The sequence below is a fragment of the Hyalella azteca genome, unplaced genomic scaffold, assembly GCF_000764305.2.
Source record: "Hyalella azteca isolate HAZT.00-mixed unplaced genomic scaffold, Hazt_2.0.2 contig16605, whole genome shotgun sequence".
Classification (NCBI taxonomy): Eukaryota; Metazoa; Arthropoda; class Malacostraca; order Amphipoda; family Hyalellidae; genus Hyalella; species Hyalella azteca.
Genome location: NW_025946421.1, coordinates 227,401 through 239,705, shown reverse-complemented (window position 1 = coordinate 239,705; position 12,305 = coordinate 227,401). Strand labels below are relative to the sequence as shown.

At 38.2% G+C, this 12,305-nt stretch overlaps 1 protein-coding gene across 3 annotated transcripts; it reads left to right on the top strand.

The window, feature by feature from the left end:
* Positions 1-3,075: 3,075 nt before the first annotated feature.
* LOC108675939 lies at positions 3,076-11,603 on the top strand. 3 transcript variants are annotated; one of them, XM_018163993.2, is made up of 7 exons: positions 3,076-3,249; positions 5,322-5,416; positions 5,538-5,686; positions 5,964-6,083; positions 8,931-9,086; positions 9,658-9,873; positions 10,012-11,603. In XM_018163993.2, exons 1-7 carry the CDS (start codon positions 3,236-3,238, stop codon positions 10,189-10,191), a joined length of 930 nt encoding a protein of 309 aa, XP_018019482.1. In that variant the 5' UTR covers positions 3,076-3,235; the 3' UTR covers positions 10,192-11,603. The 3 variants fall into 3 exon arrangements, with proteins under 3 accessions (XP_018019482.1, XP_018019481.1, XP_018019484.1); XM_018163992.2 differs by having other exon boundaries at positions 8,931-9,125; XM_018163995.2 differs by lacking the exon at positions 8,931-9,086.
* Positions 11,604-12,305: the final 702 nt, after the last annotated feature.

Below are 12,305 nucleotides of genomic sequence, written 5' to 3'. Positions count from 1 at the left end.
TCTAAACGAGGTCACGTAATAGTTACTCAAAACAAAAATGACAAAATCCGTAACCTAACTATCGATAAAATTATTATATTTACAGGCTGTCCCTAACAATGTTGCTTACGCTTGGCGAAAAAAAGGTGAGGCTCATAATCCCAAGAACACAACCCCACAGTTAAACATGGCGGTGGGAATCTTATCTTATGGGGTTCATTTTCTGCCAGGAGACCTGGAAGTCTGAGACAAGTAATCGGGATCATGTAAAAAGAACAATATTTTGATATCAAAAATAACATCAAGCAGGATGCAGATAGTTTTTTTCTTGGTTCTGATTGGATTCTTCAGCAGGATAATAATTCGAAGCTCACATAGAAAATAGTCAAGAAGTGGTTCAAGGATTCTCACATCAATGTCACGGAATGGACTAGTCGACGTCCCTATCTCAATCCAATTGAAAATTTGTGGCGCGTACTGACAATAGAGATGAAGAAGAGACAACCTAAAAATTTGAAAGAATTGAAACAGTATGCCTTGTAAGAATGGACAAAACTTGGCGTCGATACATGCAGGAACCTTGTTGACCATTACCCAAAGCGTTACCCAACAAGTTATCATGAGTAAAAAGGCCATCACATTCACTATTGATTCATGGTACGAATAAATTTGGTCATGAGACAGTTTTATGTTTCCTTTGAATCTCTTTACAAAACTGAAAAAATAATGTTTTTGGTTTCTAAATACATGTTATATGCTTCATAAATGGTTTACATCTGCTTTAAAGTTTTACATAATTATTTTTTGGTCTATTTCTCGTAATTTGTCGAAATGACGTTAGGGTATGAATAATTTCGGGCACAAGTGTAGCTGGTGCCTATCAGTCAGTCAATTATGAATTGAAAAGACGTTGCGCATTGAAATTCTTTACTTTAGTTCCTTGGAGTTGTCCGCAGCGATGCCCGTATTATTTCATCAGGTTCATTTAACTCAATATTCTTCTACTTATTTTACTCGTATCACCTCTTTTCAGAGAATAAATTATCTATTAAGTGGTTCAAAAGATGATAACTGTATCAAGACTCTGAACTTTGCTGTTCTCAGAACCCCTGTAATTTCTCGAGCGAATTCTGAAGCGCTGGGTAACTGTTTCTGATTTTTTTTTAATTTGGTAAGGACTTACATATATTAACTTATGTGTTATACCAGAATCAATCCTGCAACTATTTAATAAATTATATATGTAGAAAAATATATGAAATATAAATGAAAAATTTCCAATTTCAGGTCACTGCCGTGCCATGTATTATGCCAGCAAATGATTTGGAAATAGATGTGCCTGTAGAACTTAAGGAGCCACTTCTAAAAAAATGTTGCAATAGTTTATCGTTGATACTTTTTCTGTAAAGTAGGGGAAAACTTGTTTGAAAATTAAAAACAGAAAAAGTGAACAAGTATAGAACCCTGAAAATCAAAGGAAAATTTTAAAATATCCTTGATACTTAAACAGTTCATTTCCCACCAGAGTACAAAGTATACACAAAATATTGGCCAATAGTTTATATTTGTTTTTCAGCAAATATTAAAAAAAAACTTCCTCATATAAGCCTCGAAGCTCCTTTTCAACAATGTTTGAATACCAAAATGAAAAGTGCAAATTAACCTATTTTCTTGAAACAGCATTCCTTCGAGAGGTGAAATACTTTACAGCGACATTTATAAATTCTACCAATTGGTTATTACCTGGATGGAAGAAAAAATTAGTCTAAAAATTTCTTTTAGATGCTTATTATTTAACAGCTATGGAATGATGAGCGGCCTTTTTAAAGCAAATTCTGCAATGCAAAACGCAGTAGAAGGCTATTTTTGCTGTCCTTTGGAATTTATGTTTTGATTATAATCATTTCATCTGTAATTATATGCAGATTACTTTTTGCATCTGTTAAAAGTCATCAAAATAATCAACTGCGCAAACAGTTGTCAACTTCCCAAAGCAGAACGTTAAATATTTTGTAGAATACATTGTTATATGGGAATTGTGTGACCACCAATTATAATTGATGCCTCAATCATCTATGTACCTGTCATCTAAAAAACACTCATCGCTTTTTTTCTATAACTAATGAATAGATAATCTAAGCGCTGGGTAATTTATATCAAGACGTGAGCATTTTGCTACTGCGTTTGTTCAATACTTTACAGTCTTTGGTAGACGGCGGGATGGCCGTCAAATTAATAACATTTATAGTAAATGAAGAAACGGATGTAGTTCTCCGGTTCTTTTGCTGGGGGTGATTTAGGTTTTAAACATGGAAATGCTTTCGTGCAGGATGCATTTGGCAATTGTTGTTTCTGTTATCATAATTCGTTGGCGTGGGGTGCATGTAGTATAGGCATGCATGTTAGTGGTCTCGAGTGAATGGACTTTTTTGATAAAATGCGATTAGCGTATGAATTGTGATGAGATGACGACGAATATTGATGAATTTTCTCGAAAAACTTAGTTTCGGTAGTGAGGAGCAATGCTCGGAGTACCGGGCTCCCAATGACGACCTCAGCGAGCTCGGGAGCCACAGGTCCCCACTCGATCATGAGTGCGGCACATATGACATGTATAAAATTTATAAATGAATTATTTATAAGGCACTTGCAGAAATTAGGCATATATTGAATTCCAATATTAAGGTAAAATAACTTTTTTATGATACAATTTAAATTTCGTGATCTTTACGAGCAAATCATGCCACGGCGCAGCGGTAGTGAGCACCGGAGAAGTAGTAGAGCAATTGCACTCGAACTCCGTTGGAGTTTTAAAGAGCGTAAATAGGTCCGATTTTTTATCTTCTTATCATTGACGTCGAGTTTTCAATATGAAGCATGTTCATTTGGAAATAGGATATATAGTTAATTCAATGCCTGCATATATTTACTTTATCAGTTGTAACGGTTCACTGCCACCATATTAGGAATATTATTTTACAAGGCTCATAAAGCCTCTCGCAGATGAATATTAATTAATCATCTGCATTAGGCAATTTCAATTAGAGATAATATTATCTCTCGCATTCACGTCCTTAACAGATAAGATTAGTTGGTTTGATGCTGTAAGTTTGATGCTGGTTGCGGCGGAGAGCAACAGTACCCTGGCATATTTTGTTACCCAACGATTGTTATCAGTGAGAAGTCTTGTTGATCAGTCAGTCTTGATCTTGCATTAAAGTTTCACTCTCCTATTCCACGGACAGTAAACATCGCGATGATGGAAAAACGGTAAGTAATTTTTTTACATTAAATTGACTAGAATTGACGTAACTATTTGATTTTCAAACGTTCATTTGAGGTGACACTAAACTGAAGCAGCTTAAAACCTCACACAGCGTTGAGTAAAATCACCTTTTCGAAAATAAAATGTAGCCCCAAAAAAACATATTTACTTAAGCTTCGAGAGAAAAGTGAATTCGAGAAGTTAAATGACCTCCCATTATTTGTAAAATTTAATTCATATCTCACATATTTGAAAATTACAGTCAGCACTAGTCCCAGAGGGCTGAATGGGAAATGAGAACAACTTGAGACATCTCAAGAGTCAAAAACTAATATCCATCACATGCTAGGAAAATTTGATGCATTTAAATTGAATAAATAGATATATATACAATTATACATCTCGTTACAGAAACTAATGTATATAAATACGCTATGCTTAGTGTTTATTTATTAGTATTTTTTTCAATCCTTTATCGAAATTAAGTTCAAATTTTTGCCTCTCTCCTTCTTTCTCTCATCCTCTCATCGATTCAGAAAAACGTACCATCGTAATCTTCCTAACCATACTCAACACCTCACATCACCAAGTTCAAAATTCAAACCGATCACACTATTAATTAATTAAACATTCACGAGAAGCTCTTAGATAACTCACTAATACTAACACATCAACGTTCACAAAACTTTCAATACACGACATCGCGGTTTCAGTAGAGAGGACAAATAAAGCATTAGCCGCATTCGACGAAACCATAGCTTTGCTCCTAGCACAACAAACTACAGACATATCTCTGCGATGTGACCAAAGCTTTTGACAAGCCTTGGAACACCAGACTTAATACACTACAACTCAAACATCAAACGTCCTCTACAAAAACACTGGCATACTACCCTCACAGACAACATCAATCTAAAATGACAATCCCAAAACCTCTACACACTATATCCAAAGCATCCATATCCGAACAGCAGAAAATCCTGGTCAGAGTACTAAGATTGAACACAAACACACACTGGTCAGACTTCGTACCTCCACAAGCCCTTCACGTACAATACAACATTCCCATGATAAACACAGTCCTCCATAAACAAACTCGCAAAACATGACCCACCATCATCAAAACATATGGCCCAAGTTCTTCAATCAACTCGCATTTCCTCCAGACGCCATAGCAAAACGACACCGACTATTCTGTAGTTCCTAAATACGAGCCAGGGATGGCAGATGGACCTTTTTTCTGGGCAAATTCGTCGATACAGCGTTTAAATATAGCGTCGCGGATGAAGTTGGAAGAAAGTTTGAGTCTACTTGGTATAACTTGGCTTAATATCTCATAATTGATACTTACTACTCATTATTGATGTAACATGCTTACTTTTCCGAAGTTGGACATTAAAGTCAAATTATGCTGAGATCACATTTTGTATATTTTTAAGCGATTTTGTAGCAACTCAATTTGAGGTTTTGCAGCAACGCCTTTGTTTTAACACGTTGACTCCGGAATGGTGCATATGCATACCCCGAATTGTATTTATCCAGGACGTTGCGGTACAAAATTCAGGGTTTTCAGATGGCCAAAAAAATGGTCAAGTCCGCGAACAAAATTGGCCTATAACTCAATATATGCTGGTATATTTGTAGGTTCCGGTGTAAAAGTTAAATTTATTCATTATAGATTTTTAAAATTTAATTAGGAAGTAAATTTTAGCCGGCCAACGCTGTTGAAAAAAAAACTGAATCGCGGAATTGGTATGGAAAAAAACGTCTGTCAACCCTGTTTCAAAATAGTACAATAAATAAAATATAGTACAAAATGCCTAGTACATGATGAAGCAATCGAAGTCAACGTGTTAAAAGGATTTATTTGGCTGGTTTCCAGATGAAAACTCATAGAGGATCGCGAATTTCGGATAGAGCGCTTTTTTGTTCCCTTATACTTTAAACGTGTTTAGCTAAGAAATCTGAGCTCAGATACTTGGGTACTTTATCTGAAATTTCAGAGAATTATTTCAGTTATAGGTGCACGTGATGTTAGTATAACTTGTCTTACAGAATTTCCATTTACTTATATCAGGTTCGGCATCCACGCTTCAAAAACATCTTTTCTTTGCCTGCTCTGCATTGTCTCCATCATCTTTTGGATGATTTTGAAGACAGCTAGGAACGATAGTAAGTCAGATTTGAGTTTCTTCAGAAGTAACGAATGTATGAAAAATGTTTGTCAAAAATAAAGGAATTACTCCATTGTGAATTCGATGACCAAGCATTTTTATTATATTTTTTCCGACAGCGGAGTTGGTTACAACCACGCTCTCGGCTGAAGTTCTGCGCTCCCTCAACTGCCCTGAGCCCCAGGCTGGTGATCAGGTCTCCTTCGCCATAGCAGACGTGATGAGTGGTAGAGCCATACTCAAACAACACGAACCTAAGCTCATTGAGGTTAGATAAATATAAAGAGAAGATTTCCATTTATTGCAGTTTACATTGGTTGTAAGTTACTGAGGTGGCCAGAAAATTTAAATTTATTAACTTTTAATGTGACGCAATGTCACTATGATCAATACTAGCTTTCATAGACAATTGGCATAACCTTGATTTTTCCTTGAGATACTAATATTTGCAGTGTCAAATGATCAACAAGAAGTTAATAGTACATTCATTTATTGCTAACTGTTTTTATTGAGTGCACGAATTATCGCTTTGTATTCAACTTCAGATAATACGCACCAAATACTTGAAACCACCTTCGCTCAAGCCTTACCAGCTCTTAACGGGAAAGGACAACCCCTCCCAAGTGGGGCAACCTACAGAAATCTTGAAGATCCTGGGGCGAATTGTGAGTAATTAATGATTCGGATGCATTAATGAAGAAAAGGTTACGGTCATGTACTGGTACCTTTGTCATTTTGGTTCACCCACTTTATATTTTAATCTGGCTGTTCCTATTAATTCATTATAATAGATGACAATCCATCACTTTTCATATCCATTCAGACCAAGATATTTTCATGCATATAACTACTAAAATTTAACGTTTTGGAAATTTTTCCGTTTAACTATGGGAATCGTGAGTGCCTACGTTCTTTCTGTTTCAAATGAAATGGAAAGAAGGGAATTCCGTTTTTTTCGGTTCCTATTATGATCGATAAGCTTTAACATCAACGTACGGATTTAATTATTGTATGATAATTATTCATAGTAAGCATGTTTAACGCACAAATCTATTTCAAGGTAACCTGTGGGGTAAAGTTGGGAACTCTTGAGGTGGGCAAGGGGAAAGGAAGCGGGAGAGGGGAGATGAGCAAATGATACTGGGCCTAAAAGGCTACTGCCTGGGACAAGACGCTCTGACAGCGTCTTGACAAGGCGCTGTCTTTGACAAGACAAAGCGAGAAATCCGAGAGATCCGTTTGGGCACCTCGATCCGTACTCTATAGAAGAGTCCGACCCTGAAAAAGTAGGACACAACTTAGTGGTGATGGAGCGGTGCCAAAGCGTAACAATGGACAAGAGATGGCACAGGGCCGCTAGGAAGAGGGAGGAGAAATGAAAAAAGAGAAAATAAGCTGAAAACTACGCATAGCGCATGACTTGGTTGAGTGTAGGGGGTGTGGAGTTGTGGTTGAGGAGGGAGTGGAACCCGTTCGGGCTGTTCAGGGCTTGCAGGAGGAGTGAGGAACGGTTATTCTTCATTATTTACGTATTAAAATAGGTTCTAAAATGAAGAAATATACACCATATACATGTGTTTTGCTTTTTTATATTTTTCTCAACGTTCTGTAACTTTTTTACGTAGGGTCGCTCAGTGCCCGGGGTGCAACAGGGTGCTGTCGGTCGCCAATATGGCGAGGCACCAGAGGGCGTGCCTGGTTGGGACCCTGGGGGGGGGCAAGTCCCTGACGGGGATCGACGGCCCGGAAATGGAAATGGAAAATGGATCGAGACTCGAAGGGAGGCTGGGGGGAGGGTCAGTTTGTTTGGTTTGCACTAAGTTTTCAGTCTCGTCTTTCTGGGTGTCACTCTATGTGACTGTAAGTCCGTCAGCGGGATTGGGCCACTTCGCCTGATAGCAATTGCTGACACCTGCCGACACGACGAAGCGGGCCGACGATATATTGGATGACTTTGTGTGTGTTGTTTTGGACCAGCTACACTCAGACGCGATTGCTACAACTTATATTTATGAGTAGCATGGTCCGTAATTGTGTAGGCGTTGTCGGGAACTTAAATATACAGGAGTGGGGAATTGTGATATGAAACTTTTAAATAATTTAGGCGATCTTGCATTAATTCGTATTGGGAAAGTTGGTTGATTGAAGAGTTGTGGTCGGTCATGTTTTGATAGTGGACCAGGTTTTTTATGGTGGAGACCCAGCTTTACGTGCTCCGTAGAGTCTCGTATCTTTCGTATCTTATGCAGGTTTGTGAGGTCTATTGCTTTCCTGGATGTTATCAGAGATTTGAAACCGTGTGTTGTGAATTTTATGCTTAAAACTGTCCTCATGTTTTTGTAAGGGTTGTGAGTGTATATGAAGATATTGGCGATAGCTCGTTTACTGATTGGGTTGATTTTAAACTTGTTTGTGATCGTCGTTATAAGCTATTTCTTTTCTAATTTGACCATATTACAGCCTTAATTACCCGAGGTATAGATTTATACAAATTTTTAATTGTTTCCATGCGAATTTAACCTATTCTTCAGTTAAAACTCCCTCCAGCCCTTTAAAAGACGATGGCAGCGGGATTCGACTTCTGACTTGCATCCGTAAAATCGAACACAAATTCTCGATAATATTCCGGTTTGGTGATTGTGGTGGCCAAATAAAATGCTCAATGTCAATAGACTGTTACTCGTGCTATTTTATAACAGTTCCTGCTGTATGAATCGGGTATTATCAGCCGGGTAATCGGGTAATTTTATCAGCCGTGGTCTTTCGTTTGTTCCTCAAAATTCGATTTAGAGCCCGACGGCCTCTCTCAGACAACTTCGACTTTCGGCCAGAGCTATGCTTTACTGAGGACGTACTTCCTTCTCTTTCAAAAGCAGTCATTACTTTTGAGGCAGTACTTCTAAAACGTCAAGCATTCGGAAACTTTCTGTCACACCAGCACCTGTCATACGGGCACCAACAATTTGGTTTCTTTGAAAATCAGAGTAGTTTGCCACTTGTAAGTTAGAGGGTAGGTAATAGACACAAAAAATTACTAAAAATATTTGTGCAAGGTTAAAAATATCTATTTGCAGCAACAATAAACAATAAAAAACAAAAATATGTCTCATTTTCTTTGTTTATAACTTCTTAAAAAATCACGATATCGAAATGTCAGGTATTTCCCTTCTTTTGTATTACCTTTGTATATATTACCTTCCCTCGTATGATGATCACTAAAAATACGTAAATGTCTCAGACAACATCGATGACCGATTATAAATGTATGCATCTACGAGCACATCCTGATTTTGCCGTAATTATGCTACAGGTTTCAACTATTTTGATTTTTAATTTTCTGATTGCCCTGCAAGACCATTCTTTAGTATAGAAAGGTCGTCACAATAATTTATTATCCAGTGTGTATCAGTTCATAAACATTTCAACTGGCGCTACCTGGCAAATAACATATAGCGCTCCCGTCTTTAATAAATTTGTTCTGATGGCTTGAGTATGCTTGACTGTTTTGATAGAGGGACGGTTTCTTCATCGAAAGTGGGGCTTTTGACGGCGAGGTTTACTCTAATTCGCTCGTCCTCGAGAAGACCCTGGGCTGGCGAGGCCTATTGGTGGAAGGCGACCCCAAGAACTACGATTTGCTTCTGCAGAAAAACAGGAAGGCCTGGTCTGTAGGTGCCTGTCTCAGCACCAAGCCATATCCTCATTCCGTGAGATATTCAATTAACATTATTTTTCTCAGGCACTACCGTCGTTTGGTAGTTAGAATAGGTTACTTATTAACAGCAAAAATGGCTTAAAAACCTCCAGAGTTTATTATGCTACTATGTTTATTAAGGACGCTTTTCCTCCCCGTTGTTTCCATATGTGGTCAATTTAGAATGCTTGCGTCCAATAATATTTTTCTTTTTTCGAGAAAAGAAGACTTGTGTGAGAGCAATCTGCATCTGACTGAACAATGTTTATTTTTTTAAAACAATTCTAAACTCACCTTTAAAAATAATTTATGTTCTTCAAGTTTATTGGAAGGAGTCTGCAGGCCGCGAGTGACATTCGGGTTTGTGGTCTATTAATTGCATGTTGACGTCGTAATCATCATAGAGGAAAATTGTGAATTAGATGTTGATGCCACCGTGTTACAATTAAATTCAGTGGCGCAAACATATAAATCAATAGATAAACAAGTGAATAGGCAGATGGGCTCCTTGTTTTAACCTAGACAATCGCATTCTGTTCCTCAAGGTGATGTTTAAACAAAGTGGCACCGTGGGTCAGATAAAAGGCGATGTGGACGATTCTGCCGCAAACAAGGATGGTGTCGTCGAAGTTCAGTGCCTGCCGATCTACTCCATCCTGTTGGCCCTCAACGTAACCACAGTGCACTACTTCAGCTTGGACGTCGAGGGTGTAGAGCTGGAGGTCCTTAAGACCATTCCATGGGATAAAGTGGATATACAGGTAAGGCTTTCTGAAGAACTATTCTATGTGAGTACTTATTTGAGAATGGTACGTGACTTGCCTGCTATCTTACTCAAATCCACTTTCTCAGACCAATAGTGGTATGCCCATATTTTTCTCTTTCGTTAAATCTCGCAGACACTCTCCGTGGAGAATTTACATGGCGCTTGGTCCAAAGCTGATCTCAAAAGCTTCATGGAACAACAAGGTTATTGGACGTACAACGATGTCGCCAAGTTCACAGCTGCAGCTTACGATTTCATATTCGTGAAGGACACCTTCAAAACAAAAGAAGATTATCTTTCTCAGATTGCATAATCAAAGCATTCCTAAGGCTGCTCACGTGCCTGGTTCCTAATGATGGGGCACGACGGTGATTGATAGGTTCAGCTTGAAAATTCGTCTTGTCAGCAGTTCCTGCTTTAACCTAACAGGAGTGACCGAGTGAGGTGAAAACAAGGAATCATGAGTTTAGGAACTATTTTTAAATAAAAATATTTTACTGCTTTGCTTGCGCTGATTACATGGTGCTATTAATTGCTTGTGCAATACTTTTGTTCTTTTGTGTGTTTAAATATAAACGGGTGTTTATAATTCTCCAGTGTTATAATTTGGGTGTTTAAATAGAGGACACTTATATGAATCTATTTTTGGTGCGTCATACGAAATAAGTGGGAATATCTTGTCAACTGATCTATATGTTATTGAATATGTCTTGTTTGAACGCCAGTCAAAACAGAACCGAAATGAAAAATTTCCGTAAATTATATAAATTATCACCTTGTTAATGCAGAAGTGGACCTGTATTTGGAAATTGGCTTGATCAATCCCATACGTCAAACAGGATGCAGTGTTAAAAAAGAATTGAAATCTCCTATTCAAAAAGAATAAATGAAATATATTTATGAGCAGAAAAGATGCTGTGTAAATTCACCATATCTTCACCAAAAATGCTGTGGAAATGAACTCCATCTTCAGCTCAAAACACTCAGATTGTGGCTGGTGCTATTATTGTGGCTGGTCTTAAATCTATAAATCTATATATCGATGAGTTTTAAGGCAAAAAAAGAAGTAAAATTATGTTGTAATTTTGAGAATTACGTTTTTGTATGTATAAAAATATCGGGTTTTATTAATTGATGTATAAAAAACTGGTACCGGAAGTATAACAAAAATGTTGAATTATGTCACACGAACTAGAAATTAGGAATGAAATCCGCTCTCCTTTTTCCAACTGTACAGAACTTTCACGCGACCTCCTTTTTCAGTGGAAGGAATGATTAAATTTCACCTAATTAATAATATACGGATAACATTTAAGAGATACTGAATTTATTAAATCGAAATAGTGTTAGGTGAACAAAATAAAACTTGAAAAAGTGAATTGGCCCGAGCTACTGCCCGGTGGGAGTCCTCTGAATCGGAGGAAGAGCTTAACCTGGCCCGCGCTAGCACAGCGAACCTCACGCGTTAAGTTCCGTGCGGTCTTTCCTGTTAAATAAATACCAACTGATTTGAATGAATTACATCCAATTTATCTAATAGAAAATTAGAAGAAACTGAATATTAGGGTCCAGAATATCGTCAAACGCTTTAATTTAAGGACTTGGCAGCTGTGCTATCAAGTGCCGACACTTTATTCTATTCAATTCCATTCCGATCTTAAAATTGCATAGTCATCATAAAATTAGAGACTTAATAAATTGGTTAACTAATTAATATATATTAAATTGAAAGAGAAAGAGGGTTGTATTCTTTGGGTCGAGAGTATTGGCGTGAAGACAGTTATACATAAATGGAAACCGGCCGGAGCTACAAGTTGCCATAACACCCTGAGCTTTATAATAATAATAATAAATAATAGCGGTTTCAGCGTTATTAGGCCGTAGGCCTGTCGCCGATTCTTAACATCGCAGAACATCCACAGCATTTTGCGGTCTCGAACTCGCAACTCACTGCAACAATTCTGCTATACTTAACCGCCCGGCCTCCTTGCCGACTCTGACCAGAAACTGGCGCACAGAGCTGGGATCGAACCCGCGCCTCTCTGCGCCAATCTTGGTGCTCTGAACTTTAACCACTGGGCCACCCTAGTGACGGGCAACCAACCTGCAGCATCCGGTCCTCTCCTCAGCTCTCGCAGAGACCCGTCCTCCGTGAGAAGACGAGCTGATGCCGCAGCCCCCAGATCGTCCCAACACCTCGAGGCCGCCACCTCAGACGAGACGCACGCTAGAGGTCTCACCCCAAATATGACCATGAAGCGGACGAAAAAGTGAAGATGTGGCGTCGTTGGCAGTAGTAAGAAATCTGACTGGTGGGCTGTCTCTGAACCGTGCTAATGCTGGAGTTAGCTTCAATTTTCATATTTGTATATGAAGAAATGACGAAGGTTGCCCACACAGAATTGCAAGAAATTTTGGGAATTGTAG